The following is a 23,659-nucleotide window of genomic DNA, read 5'->3' as shown; positions in this document are numbered from 1 at the left end:
AAAGCCATAATTTACAGCCATATTCAACAATTCCATATATTATTTAGCAAAACCTGAAATTTATCATACAAGCATGCATTAGACTGGATGAAGTGTTGTATCCTGTGGATCAATACTTGTGTAGATTGAATAAACATGCTCAATACATATTGGTTTAAATACTATACTATTTAAGTTTTTGAATTGAAAACACATTCTCAACATGTTTTATGGTAATCAATACATTGAGATCCAATGTGATAGATCCAATATTAATTGGAGTCTTGAGAACAACCGAACAAGAATACATAAGGTCACTCTGTTACTTCACTACTAAACTACCCTATAAAAATTAGGGATACATGAATCGATGCATTATACTTGGGGTTATTCGGGTCAACCCGAATTTGGGTATTTCAACCCAAATAATGACCCGGATATTTTATCTCGAGTTCGGGTTAGGTGTTTAATCGGTTCGGGTGAATTCGGGTCGGGTTATTTGGATCTCGAGTTGCTTCGGTTCGAGTTCGTTATTCGAGTACGGTTAAAAAACACACCCCTAGGTCACAACCCACTAACTCAACACATGATCAATTTAATATTCTTTTCTTTTTTCTTTTCAAACAATTTGTTTTATATATAATTTGATTTTTGTTTAATAATTTATATTATTTAACTTTTTTTAACAATTTTAAAACACAGTAGTTTATTTTTACGAACATTTCAATGTAAAGTTTATTTCAAATGGAGTTCCTTATATGTAACTTTTTAGTATGAGTATGTATGTTATGTTTTGTTAAAACTTTTAAAAGTTTAAGATTTTAGTTATTAGTTATAATAATTTTTTATAGAATAAATTAATACCTAAATAAGATATATGTAATAAAAAAAATTAGTTTGGGTTGTGTTGTGAATAAAAGTGAAAAGTGTGTTAGGTTGGGTTGTGTGGATGGAAGAGAGAAAAATTCATTTATGTATTAAAAGCAGTGCTTTGAAACCGGCCCGCCCCGATCGGTCGAACCGGTTCGACTGGGATCCTATCCTATATCGGGTCGGGTCAGTGTATTTAGGCCGTTTCGAAAAACCCGGCCAACTTTGCGGGTGGGCGGTCGGTCCGTACGTTTGACCCGGTAAAACCCCATTTTTCATTAAATCCAAAATAAAATGTGCATGTCAGCATTCGAACTTGGGTTATTTCTAAAATATAAGCTTTAATAATTACCTAGAAACCAACCAACAAAGTTTAATTGATGTCTCTATTGATCAAAAGATAAATCATATATATTTAAAAAACAATGTATAAAACATAGATTAACATTAAAGTTTGTTATTATTATTATTTTGTATATGTATATGAATTATATATATGTGTAAATATATATTTAACTTATTTATGACGTCGTTTGGGTAAAATACCGGTCCGTCCTTCCGGACCTTTCCGGCCTTTGATTTGGTAAGATGTCCAGGTCAACATCTGGGCCGGGTCTAAAAACATTGATTAAAGGGCAGGTTGAGTTGGGTTGTAATTAAAATTAGTCTTATACCTTAATTAGAGCAATCCTAGCTCGTCTCCTATCGAATTGTAAATAGTAAATAAAAAGCAAAATAGTGGACGATGAAGCCATAAATCGGATTGCAAATTAGACCAGAGGTAACTAATTTACATTCACTTTTACTTTCAAATTATACAACTTACGACTGTTACTGTCAAGTAAATTAGGGCTGTCCACGAGCTCGAGCTCGGAATTAAACCAGGCTAAGATCGAGCCGAGCCTAGCCGAGCTTGGGTTGAGCTCCGCTTGGTTACAAAAATGAGCCAGCTAGGCTGGGATGTGTCAAATCAAGTTTTTTAGCTAGTTTTGTTCAAGCAAGCTACGAGCCCCCGAACTTTTTGAACAAAGTTTAGGATTTAGGGTAGGGCTACAAACGAGTCGAGCCCGACGATTAGGCTCGAGCTCTAAATTCGAAGCTCGAGTTCGTCTCGGGCTCGGCTAGTTTACTATTTATTGATAACTTTTTTATATATTTTTTTTCAATTATAATTTAATGTTTAAAATAATTTATTTTATTTTGTTATTTTTAGTTATTTTTTCGTAACATTAAATATATCAATTAATATTATTAAATATATATATATATATTATAAAACTATTTAAATGACAGGCTTGGATAGGCTCACGAGCCGGCTCGAGCTCGATAAGTGAAGCTCAGGCTCGGGCTCGTTTATTAAACGAGCTTTACTTTTAGGCTCGAGCTCGGGCTCTATTAAGCCCGGCTCGATCGAGTTTTTTCACGAGCCGATCTCGAGCAACTTGGCTCGTTTGCACCCCTAATTTAGGGGGGGGGGGGGGGCATATTTACCCTGTTTCGATTCTGATTTGCATTCCATTTACTTGTAGCGTTAGCATCATGGAGTATGAAAACGCAACAAATCGTCAATGCGTAAATCCAGATATCATCAGCAACATTCCTCAAAACATAATCGAGAGTATTCTAAGTCTTATGCCACTCCGCGATGCAGTGAGAACGAGCGTTTTGTCAAAGAAATGACAGTATAGCTGGCGGGGTGTGCCCCGACTTGTATTTACAAACGATATGGTCACATTACCATCAAGTTCTGGTTGCATACAGTCGAAGTGTAAGCTGGCCAAAGCCATCTTCCATGTTTTGTTATTACACAAGGGTCCGCAAAAACTCAGGTTTCGGGTTGGTGCTCTTCATATGGAATCTGAGTTTGCGCAGATGATAAGCTATCTTGCTATGAGAAACTGTGTGAAAGAACTGAGTTTCACTAATGATAATAGTTCCTACAAGCTTCCCAGTTCTTTCTTTTCGTTGCAAGGACTAGAACGTATGATTCTCCAAAACTGTACTTTTGAACCACCATTGACATTTAGCAAAATTTAGTTGTTTGAGGTACTTGTTTTTGGATGTTAACGTTTTTGTGCAAATGCTTCACCGCTTCCTCTCTAATTGCCCGCTACTCGAGAAGCTATATTTGGCAAGGTCCATCTAACAAACCATTTAGTTATAAAGCTTCTTCAATCAATGGTTTATTGTAGAGGTATTTTAATGCAGGTTAAATATCAAAAAGGCATTGACTTTGTAGCAGGAGAAAACATATTCACATTTGTTGATCTTTTCCGGTGTCTGCCTTCGATTCAATTATTGAAGATCTCAAACTATTATATAAAGGTAGTTAATGCTTACTGTTTAGGCCTGTAAACGAACCGAATGTTCGTTGAACTGTTTGTGAACCGTTTGGCGGGAAGTTCGTTTATTTAATAAATGAACGAACATTGTTTAATTAAGCGAACGAACATGAACACATGTTCCGTTCGTTCATTTATGTTCATGAACGTTCATTTATGTCTGTTTATTTATGTTCATTTATGTATTAATAGAAAGTAATTAAATATAATCTGGACGAGTCATCTATTTAAAGGTTTTATATATGTTAATTTGTGTTCATTTAAATGTTTTCATTTATGTTCGTTTATCTTTGTTCAGTTATGTTCATTTAGATTTTAAACAAACAAACATAAACGGACACAAATGTTCATTTTTTAAATAAACGTACATGAACATAAATATTTGTTCGATTAAGTGTTCGTGTTCGTTCGATTCATTTACAGGCGTTCATTATTTACATTATTAATAAAATATATTGGTCTCAATTTCTTGGCTCTACCAATTTTATTTGTGTTCATTTGCATTCGTGAACCGTTCGTGAACACATTCATTTCCTTAGTTAACGTTCACGAACATAAAATCTTGTTCGGTAAGTGTTCGTGAACACATTAATTCCTTAACAAACGAACATGAATGACAAGGCCTTGTTTGTGTTCGTTTGGTTTATTTAAAGCCCTAAAGATTGATGTGTTAGCTAATGCAGGATTTGTTTGTTATATGTTGAAGTACTTATCTGCAGGTGGTATGCCACATAAGCTTCCAACTTCCCTAGTTCATCTCAAAGATCTGTCATTGCAAGTGTGCTTGACGGAACAAAACGAGATATCTTCTGCCCTTTGTATCATCAGGAGCTCCCCTGAGTTGGAGCAAATTAGATTTGTGGTAAATAGTTACATTATTATTATTTATGTTAGCGGCTCTTTATACTTTTATTGACATTTAACATGTTTTGTTATTAGATGTATCGTGATAAGAAGTTGCCTCTTCAGCAAACCCCCGCCAAATTTCTTGATCCAGAAAACCACCCGGATTTGAAGTTGGATTATCTTGAGATATTGGAGATAAAAAAGTTTAGCAACTCACCTCTTGAGATGGAAGTTGTGAAACTCGTCATGGCCAAATCACCTAAGCTAGAGAATGTGGAGATTGAGCTTGGATCCGATATTTCTGTTGGTGAAGAACTGAAGATTCTTAGAGATTTCGTACTACTCTCATTTCCACGGGCATCAGCTTCTGCAAAGTTAACCATTGTACGCCCCTAGAACCTCTGATTTTGACGATGCTTGTTAAAATTGTGTATTGTCCTCTATACTGCTTCTAAGAAGTATTATTTATTTGCTTTGATGACTTCGTTTTGTGTTTATGAAAAATGCGTCTATGATATGTAATAAGTCTGAATTTTCCGTTTTAAGAAAAATTACTTACTTGGCTTTGAGTCACGAAGGCCTAAAAGGCGGTAGGCATAACTTTCATTTTTACTGCTATAAATTATGCCAACACCAACTATTTACTTACATTAATAAATATCACCCATGAGCAATGGTAGAGTCAAATAAGAAGTTTTGTACCCTGTATATGAAAATAATCAATTACAAAAGATGTAAAGAAACCAAACTTGGATTTGCAGGATATAAAATTGGTTGATTAATGAATCGTTGTTTAGTGTGTTTACTCGTTTTAATTTTATCCACTATATTAAATGGCGGTATAGCTGGCAGGGCGTGCCCAAACTTGTATTTAAAACAATATGTTCAGATTACCGTCAAGTTCCGGTTCCACACAGATGAAGTGTGATTTTTCCAAAGCCATCTTCCTCGTTTTGTTATTCCACAAGGGTCCACGTAAAAATACTAGAGTTTGACTTTTGGGTTGGTCTTCTTCATATGGAATCTGACTTTGCCCAGATGATAAGTTATCTTGCTATGGGAAATAGTGTGAAAGCACTGAGTTTCACTAATGATAATAGATCCTACAAGCATTTAGCAAATGTAGTTGGCTGAGGAGTTTGATGTTTATGTATGTTGAGGTTTCTGCTCAAATGCTTCGTCGGTTTCTCTCCTGTTGTCCGCTACTCAATGAACTTAGTTTGGGAAGGTCCATATAACCAGACATTAAGTTATTTTAATCAATGATTAATCAATATCAAGAAGGCATTGACTTCATAGCAAAAGGAAGAATTTTTTTTTTACAGATGGGGTATGTTTGGGATTACTAATCAGGGGGGGGGGGGGGGGGGTGCTGGCTTTGTTTTTTAATCACAAATGGGGTGTTAGTCTTTAATAGTGGCGAATAAGAAAGTTGGTATATGTGTGTAAGAGAGTTGTCAGGTGAGAGAATCTTACTTGTATTTAATTGTGGTGAATAAGGTAAATTGCGTTTGATAGTGGCGAGTAAGAATGAGGTCACGTGACCAAGTACAATTAGCACTTAGTATTGGCGAATAACCTTAATATCACTTGATATCGGCGAGTAAGGGTAGCTCTCAACTTTTCCTACTGCATTCTCTGGACATGTTTTGATTATCTTCATCCTCGTATTCACACAGTGAGCCAAGTTTGATGGTTTAATATCACCCGAATTTGTTTAAACCGCATGCGTTACACATTTGAATAATAAACATGTCAATAGTTCGACTTGAGTAGGGTTTGATGATGTTGACCCCATGGTTATAACCTTCTCTTTCAACTCTTTTAATTGCCTAGAAACTCCTACATTTTCTTTCTCTTTTCTTTCATTTTCATTAAACTCGGGAACACGAAATAAAGTGACACATTTTCCTCCCCCTCTCTTTCTTTTCTCTTTTAATTCTCCTCCTTTTCTTTTCTCTCCTTAAATGAAACTCGGGAACACAGTGTTAGTTTTGAGTTTGTGAAGATTAATCTTTTAGATATAACGTTACCTTTGTGTGTCATCTTGTTTACAACCTCGGGTATTTTGATTGTTTCAGTATTTATTGAGAAATTAAAATTAGGGTTATATCTTTATTGGCTAATACTAAGTGCTAATTGTACTAGTTCTTCTCCTTCTAGTTCTTATCTCCTTCTAGTTCTTCTTTTTCTTTCCAACACTAGATCTGAGATTTTGAAACTTGTTCTTGAATCTTCAGATCGAACTCGAGTATACTTGTTTTAGTCTGATGGCAGGCAACAAGAAAAGCGCCCCTGCTATCCATGAAGTCGTTGTTAACTTCAAGGAGAAGGACTTCAATGATATAGTCAATGTTTATGGCTTGGCTCCAGAGTGGCAGCCTGAATATCCGGTGGCCGGATCGATTGCTACTAGCCCGCCGGCCAAGAAAATGGCCGTATATGTGGATCACTTCACCACAGGGAACTTCAGGTTTCCGGTAACAAAATTTGTTCAATCGATCTTGACAACGTACGGAGTCCACCTATCACAGATCCATCCTTTTGGGATGTTGAGAATTCGACACTTCGAATTATGTTGTCAAGCCTGCGACCTGGAGCCGTCTGTCGGCATATTTGCGGTCTTTTATAAGATGACCTACCGTGGCTGGTGGTACAGTTGGGCCACAACCGGAAAGGCGGTTATCGGCACCGAATGGTACCGCAATCTCCATCAGTGGAAGCCAAAAAATTTTCGGATTCGAGAAGATGCCATCCCATTTGTGATGACTTATCGCAAGTCAGATGATAAAATGCTAGTGGTACCTGCCACCACATAGGTGGATCTTCCATGGTTCAAGACTCTAACCGGTACACTAACTCCCATGAGCGCGACACATGAGGGAGCAATGGTGAGTGCAAGGATGAGCCGTTTATGGCCATTTCCTGATTTGGAACCTTACTACAAGAAACCTAACAAGAGTAAGTTTGTTATTACTATTCTAGGATTCCGCCTGAATTCTGACTTCTATTCTTGTTTATATAGGTGAGGGTTCCATCTACAGTACGCTTCTAGACCACGAGGAGGGTCTTATGGTGCATCGTCTGATTGATCCAAATGACGCACCCATCCTCGAGTGTACCCGCAACAATTTCTTATTCCCCATCACACTCTGCCCGGAACCCGTGGTTTCCGAGGCAATGTATGCTAAAAGTGAGGAATTTGTTCTAAAAGGTGCGGGTATTTTAAAACCCCGACCAATTACTGCTGCCACTTCTAGCGGGGTGATAGTGCTTCTTTCTTCTAGTGAAGAGTCATCACCCTGTGAAGGAGGGTTATCAGTTGATCTTACTAATGCCCTACATTCGACTGTAGGTCTGACCCGCAAGCAGGATCAAAATCCAACCACCAGCAAGGTGGCGGGTGGTGAAGGTGCTGATGTCACCATCGAGGGTGAACATCAAGCCACTGATGATGTCGTCATCGAAGGTTAACATCAAGCTGTTGATGCAGGTGCTTCCAAGGTGTCTGGTAAACGGAAGGTGCCATCTACCAAGCCCCCTGTTCCCAAGACACACAAGAGGACGGAGCTGGTAACTCGTCTTCAACAAATCGCACCTACAGAATTTTCTTCACGTGACTTCAATATTTTTAAATTCGTTAGTTGCTTTTTATTGTCTAAAATGCATTTCCGATGAGGAAGCATCATTCTGCAGAATGTCTAGAAGATTCTTCTAAGGGCCCTTCAGGTCTGAGGGGGTCAACTCCGCCTCCTTCTCCACCACCGTCTCCACCCAAGACTGTTCAAGATCCGATTGTTATTGCAAACACTTCTCCCCTCAAGGGAAAGAAAGATGGTAATTCTGACGACCCCGTCGTTTCTACACCTCTCCATGTGCTTTATCATTTTAAGGATCAGGGGGGTCTAGCGCCTTTGCGAGTGGTCCGTAAGCGTCCCCGTCCCGTCCTGAGTGAGAGCCTTCGGTGCATCGTCCGCGTGGGTCTTTACGTCCGGATTCAACAATTGGTGACACAGACGTGTGCCTAGAATATCTACAAGAAGGCCTTCCTCCCGCGGAGAGGGAACGCCAACGCGGACGTATACGTCAAGAGTTATTGAACTCTTATTCTTACTACTTGGCTAATGCCGTCTCCACCAGTCAAGAAATATGTAGAGACTGGTTGGACATGAACGAGGCGTGGGATGAGTTGGAGATTAAAGCAGCCCAGGCGGAAAAAGAAGCCGTTGAGGCCATGAAAGAATCCAAGGATAACCGTCTGGCTGCTGATGCTGCTTAACGGCAACTAGCGGATGTCCGTACAACACCGGAGGCGGAGAAGGCCCGTCGATCCATTGCTAAGGATGCCAGCGCTGCTCTCCAGCAGCAATTAAACGAATATAAAGCCTCTATGGAGGCTTTAAAAGCTGAATCATCCGCTAAGGATGAACGCCTTGCCACTCTTGCTTCCAAGAACCGAGAGCAAGCCTTGGAGTGTGTCGGGCATAAAATGGAGGTTGTCCGGGCCAAGGAGGACAGAAGGTGGCTGCTGGCGGAAGGGGTTCCCCAGGTAATTCTTGCTTCTTTGTGAATTTTTGCTAAGATAAATGATCATATCCAAAGCAGTTGCTCACATCTTATTTGCTTTAACAGGTTATTGCCCACATCCGAGAGGGCGATGAACTTGGAAACTGTCTCGCGGCTCTGTTGGTCGCGTCTTCTCAGGATGGCCGCCAGACGGGTTTCCGGGAAGGTTTTAAATTTGCGAAAGAAAGTAAACTTCCCGAGGAATTCCTCTTGCATGGCCAAGATACCGCCGAAGCTCTTGCTGAGAAGACGCAAACTTTCGATAACTTAAAATTTTCTATTGAAGATCAAATAGCGGAGCTCGCGGACAAAGAAGATGGAATCGATCAATTCAAAGTCCTTCTTGCAGCTTATGAGGAAGATCAAGAAGATGCGGAGTACGAAGACGCGGAGGATGAGAATGCGGCTTCATAATTGTATATTCATAGATTCGTCCCCTTTGTAATCATCATTTAAAATATTTTGTAATCCCATTTGAACATTAATAAGAAGTTTGTCTTATTCGGTATACATTGTCTTATTTTTCATAATATAAGATCATAGGATCTTCTTTGTTGTCAATAAAGGATTACATACTACTTGCTGTGAGAACAGATAAGTCCCATCTAACGTGCAGACCAGAAAATACATGTTACATGAAACTAGAATGTAGGAGTAATAAGATTTTTCATAGAAAATGCGTAAGCCATCCGCGATTACAAACAAATGACATTAAATGTCTTTTTACTAGTCTATTAGGCACGCAGGCCAAAATAAAAAAGTAAACATAATTGTTGCTAGATGTAACACTTCTTCAACTGTGCCACGTTCCATGTTCTGGGAATCTCCGTCCCGTCTAATTTTTCTAACTTGTAAGCACCTTTGGATAAAACTTGTTTAACCTTGTAAGGCCCTTCCTAAGTTGGGGCCAACTTGCCCAGAGGTTCTTGGCCGGAAGCTTCGTTATTGCGGAAGACTTCGTCTTCCGCATCAAATGTACATTTTTGGACCCGCGAGTCATAATATTTCTGCAGTTGGTGTTTATAGTTATGCTCGCGGATCGATGCTAATTCCCTCCTTTCTTCAAGGAGATCTAGATTCATCCGCAATTCCTTATCATTATCATTGATCATCAGAATTCGTGCGGATGGAATCCCAATTTCGGCCGGGATCATGGCCTCAGTACCATAGGTTAAACTGAATGGCGTTTCATAATTACTGGAATTCTTTTGGGTGCGAAAGGCCCAAAGTACGTGAGGCAATTCATCCACCCAGCCTGTTCGTTTCATACCTAGTCTTGTCTTAATCCCTTCCTTGATTGTTCGATTGGTCCGTTTGACCTGACCATTGGCATGTGGATGGGCTACAGATGTGAAATTCTGAGTGACTTGACGTTCTTTCAACCACTCTTGTAGTCCGCTGTCCGCAAACTGGGTCCCATTGTCACTCACAAGTTCTTGTGGAAGACCAAATCGACAGATAATGAATTCCCAAAGGAATTTCTTGACACTTGATGCTGTAATTGATGCAACTGGTTTGGCTTCCACCCACTTAGTGAAGTAATCAATGGCCATAATTAAAAACTTGACCCGTCCCGGGGCTTCCAGAAAAGGTCCCATAATGTCGATGGCCCATTTTTGAAATTGCCAAGCAGACGTTATTGGTACAAGTTAATTTTTTGGTCGCAATGTATTGGGAGCATGGCGTTGACAAGAATCACATTTCCTGATTTCTAGCACCGCATCCAAACGCATTCCCGGCCAATAATACCCAGCATTCATAAGCTTTGCTACAACCATCCTTGGGCCCGCGTGTAAGCCACAAATGCCTTCATGAACTTCCCTTATCAGGTAATTCGGCGTCCACACAACACAACAGTGGGCCCAAGAAAGATCTTCTATATAAAACACCATCATTCATCTAGTAATTCAAGGCCTTGTGTTTTATCTTCCGAGCCGCGGCTTTCTCTGCCGGCAGGACTCCTGATGATGAATAAGCCATGATCGGCGTCATCCAAGATTCAACGCCAGTCTAAATTACCAAAACTTGATTCCGCGAGACGGACGAGCGATCTAAGACTTCAATGCGAATGTCCTTAGCGAAGTGTTCAAAATTCGTTGAAGCCAGCTTGCTAAGGGCATCCGCTGATTTGTTCTCGCTTCTCTTTATATGAATAACTTTGCATGAAGAGAATTTAAGGATCATCCTTCGCCTGCGACACATACGAAGCCATTACGTCGTTCTTTGCTTCATAGGTTCCATTGATCTATCCCGCGATCAACATGGAATCCACCCGTGCTTCTAGGTGTCTTACCCCTATCTTCTTAGCTATTTTAGGCCTGCCAAAAAGGCTTCATACTCCGCCTCGTTGTTAGTACTCTTGAAGTCTAACTAGATGGCGTAAGTAAATTTATAACCCTCGGGATTGACTAGCCTTAAGCCTGCACCAGATCCCTCGCTGCTTGAAGCACCGTTCGTGAACAATGACCAGATTTGTCCTTGTTCGTGAGGTGCTTGGGGTTGTTGTTCCACTATTCATTCTTTTTCTTAGTGCTGCGGGACTTCAGTGACGAAGTCTGCTAATACTTGCCCCTTAATTGCTGGCCTGGGTTTGTATTCAATCGCGTGTTCACCCAGTTCGATGGCCTATTTTGCCAGTCGTCCTGACAATTCCGGCTTACTCAGTACGTTCTTGATTTTGTACCCGGTTAACACGTTGATGGGATAACCCTGTAAATACCTGCGGAGACGTCGAGCAGCATAGACCAATGCTAAAACTAATTTTTCCAGCATCGAATATCTGGTCTCTGGATCTCAACGTCCTACTGGCATAATAAATTGGTGTTTGGACGTTCTTTCTATCTGTCAGTAGTACGGCTCGGATGACAATATCAGATGCCGACAAGTATAACGTCAAAGGTTCTCCCGCATAAGGTGCTGTCAGAGTGGGTAATTCCATCAAGCATTTTTTGACCTCTAGGAATGCTTGTTCAGCTTCCACGGTCCATTTGAATTGTGCCTTCTTGAGGCAATTTCTCAAAGTTGAAACAAACGGGTAAGATTTGGCTGCATGATTCGCTAAGAATCTGTTTAATGCAACCAATCTTCCGTTGAGCGTCTGTACTTCTTTGAGGAGGAAGGAGAAGGCATGCGGGCTACTGCCTGGACTTTATCCGGATTCGCCTTAAAGCCCGCGCATGTAACAATGACTCCTAAGAATTTCCCTTCCTCCATTCCAAAGGAGCACTTGGCTGGATTCAATTTCATATTGATGCTTCTCAAAGTTTCAAATGTTTCTTCGATATCTCTCAACATCTGATCTTCTTCCACGCTCTTAATTACCAAGTCATCCATATAGACCTCAATATTTCGAACAATCTGATTTTTGAAAGCTTGATCCATCAGACGTTGATATGTGGCACCCGCGTTTTTCTAAACCAAAAGGCATCATTTTGTAGCAAAACGTGCCTTGGTCAGTACGGAACGCTGTCTTATCCTCGTCACCCGCCGCCATGCGGATTTGGTGATAGCCTTTGTAGGCGTCGAGGAAGCATTTAAACTTAAACGGGGCCACAACATCCACTTTAAGATCAATCTCGGGTAATGGATAACAATTTTTTGGGCATGCCTTGTTCAGATCTTTGAAATCTATGCACATCCGCCATGTTCCATTACTTTTTGGAACGATAACCGGATTAGCCACCCATGTTTGATACTTGATTTCTCGAATGATCCCAGAATGAAGAAAATCTTGTACTTGTTCGTTCATAGCCTTGGTTCGTTCTGGACCCATCTTCCGCTTCTTTTGGACAATTGGTGTAAACATCGGGTTTACCCTTAATTTGTGTTCTGCAATGTTCCGCGGGACACCAGTCATGTCCGCGGGTTGCCAAGCGAAGATGTCCATATTCTTAGTTAACAATTGCTTCAAGAAAGTCCTCACTATCTCGGAGATAGCAGGTCCGATCACAACTATTTGATCCGGAAACTGTTTGTGCAATACCCATTTTTCCGGCTCAATTCTCTGAGTTTGCTTTGGGATTTTGCTGGGCTTTGAACTTTCTGTTGTGAAGCAATGTCGGTTGACATCAATGATTGCTACGCCGGTGCGAGTTGGAACTCCTACCGCACCGTGAGCTGTAGATGGATGAACATTAAAGTCACCTCTTGCTTCGCGACCCAAGATGATGTCATGCTTGGATGTCGCTGGTAAAACCAAAAACTCAACTTCTTCTGTTCTCGAATGAATTCCATCACTAAGAGTGACTGGAAAAGATATAACCCCTCGCGGGTGCATCACCTCACCTTCAAAACCGGATACAGGCGCATGAATTGGTTTTAACCTCTCTTTATCTTCCTCGTCCATCGGTTCAAAGCACTGTTCGTACATTATGTCAGATGTACTACCAATATCAAATAAAACATAATGCGAGCGGTAATGACCAAAGAGGGCAGTGATTATCAAAGGATTCTTATTGCAAGGCCCTCCCATGACCCGTGGAAAATCATAGGTTCATTTTTCCATTCTTCGTCCAGAAACTCTCTCCTCTTCCCACCAACTCTATGTCCGCCTTAGATCATGTGGACATTTAGGTCTTTAACTTGCTTTTTGGACGGGCCCTGGTTATCTCGTACGGGAGCCTTACCAGTCCCTGGTTTTCACCCTTGACCAAATGTTCAAGTTTTCCAGACTTCACATCTGCTTCAATTTCGTTTTTCAAGGCCACACACTCGTTCGTGTTATGCCATATGTCATTGTGGAACGAGCAGTGTTTTTTGGCATCAAGGAATGATCTCCCTGTGAGTGGTTGGGGCTTCCTGAAATTCACATTTTCATTAGTGAGAATTTCTGAAGGAGTTTTTAACAATGGAGTCCAACTTTTAGAGGACCGTGCTGAAGAATTCTGCTTATTTTTGTTGCCAATCAAAGATCTGGCGTCAAATTGCTTTGATGGTTCCGCGGTCGGCTGAAGTCTCGACCAAATTATTTCTTTGGCCTGCCTGTTCGGCCTTGGGGTTTGAAATTCTACCTTCGGTGTTTGCTTCTGACTACCGGAGCTCAAAGTTTTTCTGTTCTGGCATATAGCTTTGTCGCTGTCATGATGTCATCCCAAGTTTTGGGCATTCCGTCTCTGCCTGTCAAAGTACGAATCAAATCATCGCACTTCACATTCTTACGGAACGCTCCTCTCAGCATATCTTCACTGACCCCACTGATGTTAAGGCTTTCATTGTTGAAACGGGTTATGAAGTCCTTAATGGATTCATTGTTCCGCCATATCATATCTAATATCTCTGAAGGATCACAAGTATGCTTCTTCTGTTGATTGAAATGTTGGGAAAATTTGGCCACAAAGTCATCCCAATTCCTAATTTGTCCATCAGGTAACTTCTCAAACCATTCCCGTGCCGCCCCAGTGAATGTTAACGCAAACATATGGCACCAGTAGGGAAGAGTCCAACCGCTGACTCCTCCTACAGCCACAAAGTTCAGCAAGTGGTCGTTGGGATCCGTCATCCCATCGTATTTCCCAACAGATGTTGGAATTTTTGCATTGACCGGAAACGAGGCTGTTGCAATGCATGAAATGAACTTCGACTTTTCAGGAAAGGCTGTTGGACAATAAGGTTTAGAGAAGTCTCGCTCAGCATCACTGTGATATTCAGCGTGGCGAACCATCGCTCGCGGATAGCTAGTTCCTCCACGTAAATGAAGTCTGCTATCACCACTATAATAACTGATGTCATCTGGATAGTACGTTGAATCATGACTTTCATATTCTTCTAAGTAAGCGGGTACACGCATGACCCTGCGAGGACGCTCCCGTGGTCATATCTCCTGCGGGTCTCTCTCCGTCTAAACACTGTGTCGGATTTGACTTCTCCTCGCTGTTGGAGGAGGAGAAAGAGATCCTCTGGGAGATTCATTATAAGTCAGAGTACGAGCATAAAGTCGCTCTTCACGCACCCTACGCTCGTACTTGGCTACAACATTTTCTTGTCGAATACGGATCCACTCATCCGGGGATAAGAGTCCTCTAGCTCTGGAACTACGATGATGAATCCTCGCCGAATCAGAATTATCAGAATCATCTTCTAAACCCAATTCTGATGAGTCGTCCCGGGTCATCATGGTTAGAGCCTTCTGGTGCAGTGACATGTCCAAAATGAGTTGGAGTAGGACCAAGTGGTGTTGTAACACGCTCTAAGGTGAAGCCTCCAGGTGTTACGTCATCAGTAGTTCGTGAAACAGGAGCCGTGATACGTGCGAAAACACTTGAAGCAAAACCTCCAGGTGCTTCCGTATCAGTAACACGCGAAACAGGTGCAAGGGTTGTTGGTTTTTATACAAGATTATCAAAGTTCAAGTTAACCAAATTTAACTAGAAAACGCAACGGAAGCTTAGATTTTAAAACTTGTTATAAACATACCATTATGTTAAAACTAAAAACCAATGAACAAGGATCAAAATTACAAGAACAAGATGCTCACAAAATGTAAATTGTACCTTCTTCTACCTTTAGAAGAACAAGCAAGTTGTTGAAGATGATGGTGGATGAATGGCAAGCCTCCAAAGAAGAAGACCTCAAGAGTGTGATACCCCAAGCTATTTGTGATAACACCAAGTTGATTGCTAGGAATTATGAACACCAAAACAAGCTCACCAAGCTCTCCCAAAATCCCCAAATGAGCCGTGGGGTGTATAGAGAGAAAAGAGTTTGAAAAATTCAAAAGTTTACTTGAGAATCCAAGAAGGGGACAAGACTCAAATGCATGTAATTTGAATGGAGATATAAAGGGATGGTCAACACAAAAGGACAAAACATTTGGTTGGACCAAAACCTCCACCCACATGGGGTGGCCGGTTTTTTTTTTTTTTTTTTTTTATTTATTTTATAGTTGTTTTGTTTTAACATTTAAAACATCTCCATTTATTTTATAAAACTCATTTTTATAAAATGCACATACATTTATGTAATTATTTAACCAATTAAATAATTATTTTATATAAACAAATTATCCAGATAATTTATTTAAATCCTCAAGTGTGTTTGTTTAGAAAACCAATTTTCTAAACACGTAGTGTTCGGTATTCGTTTAAATGATCAAATCATTAAAGAATACATTTGGTGTCGTCTAGCTTGTTATTGGGTATGACCCGACTTGGATCAAACACAGTTAGCCACATTAGTATAAGTATGTGTCTCGGGCACACGTAATTCCAACAATCTCCCACTTGCACGAGATACATAGAAAATTAATGCAAGTGGTGAATACCGCCTAACAACAGTTCACCACCCCTAATGTGTTTGACGAAGTGCCATTCAATAACATCATCCCTTCAAGTTCCTTACTTGATATGATTTAGGTGAATCTATCATTATATCCCTTTGTTACTAGATGTCATGTTGGATCTAAGAGACATAGGCGATCATTCTCTTTACAATTCAACTTTATCAGGCCTTAGACATCTAAACTCTCAACACATAAGAGGAACAAATTCCTTCTTGACTGTATACGCCTCTCACTATCACTTTTATACTCCACCTGAGCTCATCCTTATGTACCATCTTTTACGAATAGCGAAGGGGAGAGTCAAAGTGTAATACTTGGTGAAAATCAAGACCCAGTATACATCTCAGGTCTAAGGATAATATGAAATTCTCCTTTACTCAAAATTACTAATGATCAAGTCAATCGACTCCATGTAGTAATATTGAGAGCGGGTCAGTCCAATATTTGTATCCCACAAATATCTATGAACCTTGGCAGCAAACCTATGCTCCATATTCATTCCTTATGAATATCCACCAATCCTAGTTCATAATAGTCTTGCTTCATATTTGTTCCCACAAATGTGATCGACTACGGACTTTTAGAATAAGATAACTTATTCATGGATTAAACATGCAAAATCAGAATTTAACTCAAGATTCCATAATCATATAAAAGAGTTAAATTACAAAAGTCTTTTAAACTTTAATACAAAATAGATCAAATCCAATTACTAGAATATCGAAGTCCTAAGCCACTCGCATGACGCTCATGTTTCGGTCTTTCTAGGAGCTTTGTGAATGGATCCGCAAGATTTTGATCAGTTCCAACTTTGCGAATACATATCTTTCCCTTTTCAACTTCATCCCTTATGTAGTTGAATCTCCGCTCTATGTGCCTTGTCTTTTGGTGCGAACGAGGTTCCTTGATTTGTGCAATCGCACCCTCGTTGTCACAAAAGATTTCTAGGGGGTCTTGAATGGAAGAGACCACCCCTAGATCAGTAATGAATTTCTTCAACCATGCAGCTTCCTGAGCTGCCAATGAAGCGGCGATGTATTCTGATTCTGTAGTGGACAATGCTACCACTTCCTGTTTTGAGCTCTTCCAAGAGACAGCTCCTCCATTAAGAGTGAACACATACCCAGATTGTGATCGAGAATCATCTCGATCAGTTTGGAAGCTCGCATCCGTGTAACCTTTTATAGCGAGTTCCTCCTCACCAGATCCATATATCAGAAACATATCCTTAGTTCTCCTAAGGTATTTCAATATGTTTTTAACAGCCATCCAATGACTGTTTCCTGGATTCTGTTGGTATCTGCTTGTCATGCTCAAAGCGCATGACACATCCGGTCTAGTACATATCATCGCATACATGATGGATCCTATAGCAGAAGCATATGGGATTTGTTTCATCATCTCTTGCTCATCCTTTGAGCTTGGACATTGAGCTGAACTCAATATAGTCCCTCTTTGAATAGGTACAAAACCTTTCTTGGAGTTTTCCATCTTGAACCTTTTCAAGATTTTATCAATGTATGTACTTTGGTTCAAACCTATCAAGCGCCTTGACCTATCCCTATAGATCTTTATTCCCAAAATATAGGCAGCTTCACCAAGATCCTTGATGGAAAATCTACTTCCAAGCCAAGCCTTAACGCTTTCCATGGTTGGAATGTCATTTCCAAATAGTAGAATGTCATCGACATACAATACTAAGAAGGTAATTATACTCCCACTAGCTTTCTTATACACACAAGCCTCATCAGCGTTCTTGATGAATCCAAAACTTTTGATTTCTTCATCAAAACGATGATTCCAAGTTCTAGATGCTTGTTTCAATCCATAGATTGATTTCTTTAACTTGCATACTTTATTAGGATGTTTTGGATCGACAAAACCTTCAGGCTGAACCATATAGACATCTTCCTCAAGATATCCATTTAGGAAAGCGGTCTTGACATCCATTTGCCAGATTTCATAATCATAATGTGCAGCTATGGCAAATAATATCCTAATAGACTTTAGCATTGCCACAGGCGAAAAAGTTTCATCATAATCAACCCCTTGAGTTTGAGTGAAACCTTTAGCTACAAGTCTTGCTTTATAAGTATCCAAGTTTCCATGCATATCAGTTTTCCTTTTGAAAACCCACTTACTTCCAACAGCTTTGGAGTTGAGTGGTGGTTCAACCAATTCCCAAACTTGGTTGTCATACATGGATTGCATCTCAACGTTCATGGCTTCAAGCCATTTGTCACAATCATTCTTGGACATTGCATCACGGTATGTGGTCGGTTCATCCGAATCTACCACGTAGCAACCTTCTACAAAAAATCCATATTTTTCAGGTGGATTGCTAATTCTACCAGATCTGCGAACGTTTTGTGTGTTTTGATCAACCACTTGATCACTTTCAACAACCTCTTGTTGAGTGCTAGTATCAACCAATTGTGTATCATCTTGTGATTCTTGATCCTCATCAAATTTCACTGTTCTACTATTAGTTCCTTCCTCAAGGAACTTAGTTTCCAAGAACTTACCCTTTCGAGCAATAATAACATTTTGCTCACTAGGATCGTAAAAGTAATATCCTAAATCATCTTTAGGATAACCTATAAAGATACACTTAGTGGATCGGACTTCTAATTTGTTTGGGGTGTATTGCTTTACATAAGCTTCACAACCCCAAACTTTTAAGAATGATAGCGATGGAGCCTTTCCATGCCATACTTCAAAAGGTGTCTTCTCCACTTTCTTGGTTGGAGCCATATTCAATATGCGAACAGCGGAAAGTAAAGCATAGCCCCAAAATGATAGAGGTAAAGTGCTTCTAGCCATCATCGATCGAACCATATCTAATAGGGTACGATTTCTCCTTTCAGACACACCATTATGTTGTGGTGTTCCAGGTGGAGTAAGTTGTGAAATAATTCCACAACTCTTAAGATGATCTTGAAAAACACCACTTAGGTATTCACCTCCTCTATCACTACGAAGTACTTTGATTGTTGTCTTAAGTTGTCTTTCTACTTCAGTTTTGAAGTCTTTGAACATTTCAAAAGCTTCATCTTTGTGTTTCATTAAGTACACATAACCATATCGACTATAATCGTCAATAAAGGTAATGAAGTATCTTTCACCATTCCTAGTCATTGGTCTAAAAGGACCACATACATCCGAATGTATGATACCCAATAATTCTTTTGACCTTTCAAAAGTTTTATTAAAGGGTTGCTTTGTCATTTTGCCTTGTAAACAAGATTCACATACATCAAATGAATCATACTCATTTGTTTCTAGAATACCACTCTTGCGAAGAGTTTGCATGCGATTCTTGCTTATATGTCCAAGGCGACAATGCCAAAGATAGGAATCACCCAAGTCCTTCTTGAGTTTCTTGGTGTTGACATTGTACATTGAACTACTATGTGACATACCACTTTGATCTATTTCATATATACCATTCATGGGTATAGCTTTAAAATAAAATATGCCATTCATCAAAACATGAATATCATAATCCATAAATTTAAAATCAAAGCCACATTGTTTTAAAAGGGACACGGAAATAATGTTTCTCCTTAACTTAGGAGCATACAAAACATTCTTCAAAATTACTTCCAAACCACTTGGAAGCTTTAACAAGTAGTCTCCTTGGGCTTGGACTTCAACTCTTGCTCCATTGCCCATAAAGAGACTAATGTCCCCTTTGTTGAGTTGTTTACTTCTTTTGAACCCCTGCAACAAATTGCAAATGTGAGTTCCACATCCGGTATCAAGTACCCATGTATTTGAAGAAATAACATTTAGTTCAATATGTATAGTAAAGATAATACCTGAGGTATGCCCCGCATCCCTCTTATCTTTTAACGCATTGAGATAGGTCGGACAATTCCTTTTCCAATGACCTATCTCTCCACACTCAAAGCATGGATCTTGCGCCGCAACCTTTTGCTTCTTTTCCTTCGGTTTGATGGGCGTGATGGCTTTCCTCTTTCCCTTTCCTTGGACGTGGCCCTTGCCCTTAGCAGCACTTGCTTTGGGGTTGGAGTTATGTCCCCTTTTCCCTTCATTGATTGTTAGAACGGGTAAAACCCTTTTACCCATTCCCGCTTCGGCCGTTCTTAGCATTGCGTGAAGCTCACCAATGCTTTTGTCCCACCCGTTCATGTTATAGTTCATGACAAAGGTTTCAAACCTTTTGGTCAAAGAGTTGAGGATCAAATCCGTAGCCAACTCATTTGAGACGGGACAATTCAACCTACGAAGCTTTTCAATGTAGCTTTTCATCTTTAGGACATAAGATGAGACGCTTTGGGTTTCCTCCATACGACATGCATGAAACGCTCGAACCGTTTCGAAACGTTCCGCTCTAGCTTGTTGAAGAAACATTTCCTTCAATTGAGTTATCATGTCGTATGCCCCATGATGCTCGAAATCCTTTTGGATTTCGGGAATCATAGTCCCTAACATGAGGCAAGAGGCTTGCACCGAATCTTTGGTGTACTTGACCCAATCGTTATACGCCTCCTCATCTTCCACGTTAGGCTCATCGGGAATGGGATCGTCTAAGACATATGATATCTCTTCTTGTTTGAGAACTATTCTTAAGTTGCGATACCAATCCATAAAGTTATTATGGTTTAGACGATCCTTTTCAAGGATGGTTCTTAAGGATAGGTTACGGGTGTTATGGGTAGAGGTGTTTGCATTGTTAGCGGCCATCTACAAAAATTTAACAAAGTTTTATTTTAGTATTATAAACAATTTAATTATTAATACCCTTTTATTCCAAATTTTAAAATAATAATTAAATTCTAGAATCCAACGATAAATCAAATTTCGGTTAGGTGACCTTTATCCCGTTATTTGATTTAACAAGGTAGTCAATCTTGACAATTGCAACCCTTTGCAACTTCTAGAGGTATGGGACCATTCGAAATCCTTATTTCGTGTTGGCATGTTTATCCCATCAACACCATTGGATCCTATGCTTAGGTGACCTTTATCACATGGTTTCCAATTCAAGTCGTCCTACTTGTATAAACATGTAAGATTAACATACAAGTGGTTAGGTGACCTTTATCCCACAAATATGTTAATATTACCCTAAGTATATTAGTTTGCTCAAAATGGTTAGGTGACCTTTATCCCATTTAAAGTTCCCTAATACGTTAAGTGTCATACAAAAGGATGGTGTAAGACTTGTTTCCTTGGTAATTATGAAAAAGGGATTTTAAGTTTTCCAATATTCTAGTTTGAAAAACATTATGCCATATCCTAACATGCATTTAGTAATATGGCGATTTTGAAAACCAATTTTCAAGGTTCAAGTTATAATAAAACCAATTTTATTATATGTGAGTAATCGCTTAGTTTTAATAAACCCATTTAATTAAACTAATTGACGCGATATTACCAAATATATATTAGAACCCGTTTTATGCTTGTTGTCGTTCCTATGTGACGGTTTGGATATCCTAATATCTATCAACCACACATTACAATAAGTAAAACAAACAACCAAGCAAACACATGCAAAATATAGTCATAACCGAGAACCGCTAAGTTTGACCATACTTGTTAGCCGAAACAAGTATAGGTCATAAGTCACACCTAAGGGACAAAACATGACACAAGGATGGAATGTTGACTCCCACTTGACCTTGCATCCAAATGCTTCAAGTATCCTTTCCAAGTTGTTGTGTTCTTGTTGGGCTTGTTAATGGGCTCCAAACTTCCAAAAGTCTTCTTGGGCCCAAGAGTGAAATTTATGGGCCTAATGGGCTTGAATCCCATGATGGGCCGGTGAGGCCCAACAAGCCCAAAATTTCGGTCCAAGGCCCAAATCCACCAATTCTTGCATCTTCAATTTTTACAAAATGTATCCTAATACATATTTTCTAAAAAAAAAGAAAATGCAACTAATCTATTTATTACATACCAATTTATGAATAAATAAATTACACAAGCCTAAGATTATGAATTATTACAACCATATTGAATAATAAACATAATCAACATACACAAACAACAATCAACACATCCAAGGTCTAGGTTTCGGTTATGACACATCCAAACATACCAAATGTTCTAAGCATGCAACCTAAGCAACCAATGCCCTAAATCACCAAAAGGAATCGCCCCCCCCCCCCCCCAAGAGGCTACGGCCCATCCCCCTTCCCCCAAAATTTTGCAATTTTGATATTTCAACATCCAAAAGTTAATAATGGTTTCCTAAGATCTTTTCATGCATGTCAAGATCTTACAAAACCATGAGGGGTAAAATCCACCAAAATTTCGGACCCCTTTTTCACCCATGAAAAACCCGAAATCTATGACCATGTAAGAAGCATAAGTCCTTGTAACCGGCTCTTGATGCCATTGTTGGGTTTTATACAAGATTATCAAAGTTCAAGTTAACCAAATTTAACTAGAAAACGCAACGGAAGCTTAGATTTTAAAACTTGTTATAAACATACCATTATGTTAAAACTAAAACCCAATGAACAAGGATCAAAATTACAAGAACAAGATGCTCACAAAATGTAAATTGTACCTTCTTCTACCTTTAGAAGAACAAGCAAGTTGTTGAAGATGATGGTGGATGAATGGCAAGCCTCCAAAGAAGAAGACCTCAAGAGTGTGATACCCCAAGCTATTTGTGATAACACCAAGTTGATTGCTAGGAATTATGAACACCAAAACAAGCTCACCAAGCTCTCCCAAAATCCCCAAATGAGCCGTGGGGTGTGTAGAGAGAAAAGAGTTTGAAAAATTCAAAAGTTTACTTGAGAATCCAAGAAGGGGACAAGACTCAAATGCATGTAATTTGAATGGAGATATAAAGGGATGGTCAACACAAAAGGACAAAACATTTGGTTGGACCAAAACCTCCACCCACATGGGGTGGCCGGTTTTTTTTTTTTTTTTTTTTTTTTTTTTTTTTTTTTTATTTATTTTATAGTTGTTTTGTTTTAACATTTAAAACATCTCCATTTATTTTATAAAACTCATTTTTATAAAATGCACATACATTTATGTAATTATTTAACCAATTAAATAATTATTTTATATAAACAAATTATCCAGATAATTTATTTAAATCCTCAAGTGTGTTTGTTTAGAAAACCAATTTTCTAAACACGTAGTGTTCGGTATTCGTTTAAATGATCAAATCATTAAAGAATACATTTGGTGTCGTCTAGCTTGTTATTGGGTATGACCCGACTTGGATCAAACACAGTTAGCCACATTAGTATAAGTATGTGTCTCGGGCACACGTAATTCCAACACATCCGACGTTTATACAACGTGTGTTTTGAAGCAAGATCGTCTTTTTTCTTCTTTTGATATTGATTGTCTTGAATCACCCTACGTTACATTCCGCAATAACGTTGGTTTGTTGATATCATATTGCATAGATCCGGTTTCGGGACTTACAATGTAATTTATCAATTATTAGGGTTTCTTGAAGAAGTCAGGTGCCTTTTTAAAGAAAACTTTAGGGCACATTTATGACAAAAGACATAGAGCGAATAATGTGATTTGACGGATGACACTTTCTCGTAAAAGAATATATTTGTACGGAAGGTTTCCTAAAATACAAACATGCCAACTAGAAACCCTCATCGATTTTCATTGTATCCTTCATAATATTAATGGAAATCTTTTGAGTTACTTTGTGTGTTTATTTTTTTCTGTTCCTCTAGCAACACTTTGAATATTATTGATTCTGCCTTTAATGTTCATTTGATCTTTACAAGAGTAGAACTCGTAACCGTCTTGTCAACAC

At 39.3% G+C, this 23,659-nt stretch overlaps 1 protein-coding gene and 1 pseudogene across 2 annotated transcripts; one reads left to right on the top strand and one right to left on the bottom strand.

The window, feature by feature from the left end:
- Window positions 1–2,286: 2,286 nt before the first annotated feature.
- Window positions 2,287–4,642, top strand: LOC143576022 (F-box/FBD/LRR-repeat protein At1g13570-like; annotated as a pseudogene). The gene is made up of 4 exons (XR_013142876.1): window positions 2,287–2,980; window positions 3,058–3,174; window positions 3,898–4,053; window positions 4,131–4,642. The product of XR_013142876.1 is annotated as an F-box/FBD/LRR-repeat protein At1g13570-like (transcript).
- Window positions 4,643–11,943: 7,301 nt separating this feature from the next.
- On the bottom strand, window positions 11,944–12,972 carry LOC143576021 (uncharacterized). Its single transcript, XM_077060229.1, has 2 exons — window positions 12,526–12,972; window positions 11,944–12,384 (listed from the first exon to the last, which is right to left on the bottom strand). The coding sequence occupies exons 1-2, from the start codon at window positions 12,970–12,972 to the stop codon at window positions 11,944–11,946; spliced, it is 888 nt and encodes a 295-aa protein (XP_076916344.1).
- Between the last annotated feature and the right edge of the window lie 10,687 nt (window positions 12,973–23,659).

This window comes from Bidens hawaiensis, unplaced genomic scaffold (genome assembly GCF_021521415.1).
Source record: "Bidens hawaiensis isolate Kalapana, Puna unplaced genomic scaffold, B.hawaiensis_p1.1 tig00027836_1, whole genome shotgun sequence".
Lineage (NCBI taxonomy): Eukaryota > Viridiplantae > Streptophyta > Magnoliopsida > Asterales > Asteraceae > Bidens > Bidens hawaiensis.
This window is presented reverse-complemented; position numbering and strand designations above follow the sequence as displayed.

Coding starts and splice junctions, on each gene's coding strand:
- LOC143576021 (XM_077060229.1), bottom strand. CDS start 12,972: ATGTACGAACAGTGCTTTGAACCGATGGACGAGGAAGATAAAGAGAGG. Junction 12,385..12,525: donor GACCTGCTATCTCCGAGATA/GTGAGGACTTTC, acceptor ATTGTCCAAAAG/AAGCGGAAGATGGGTCCAGA.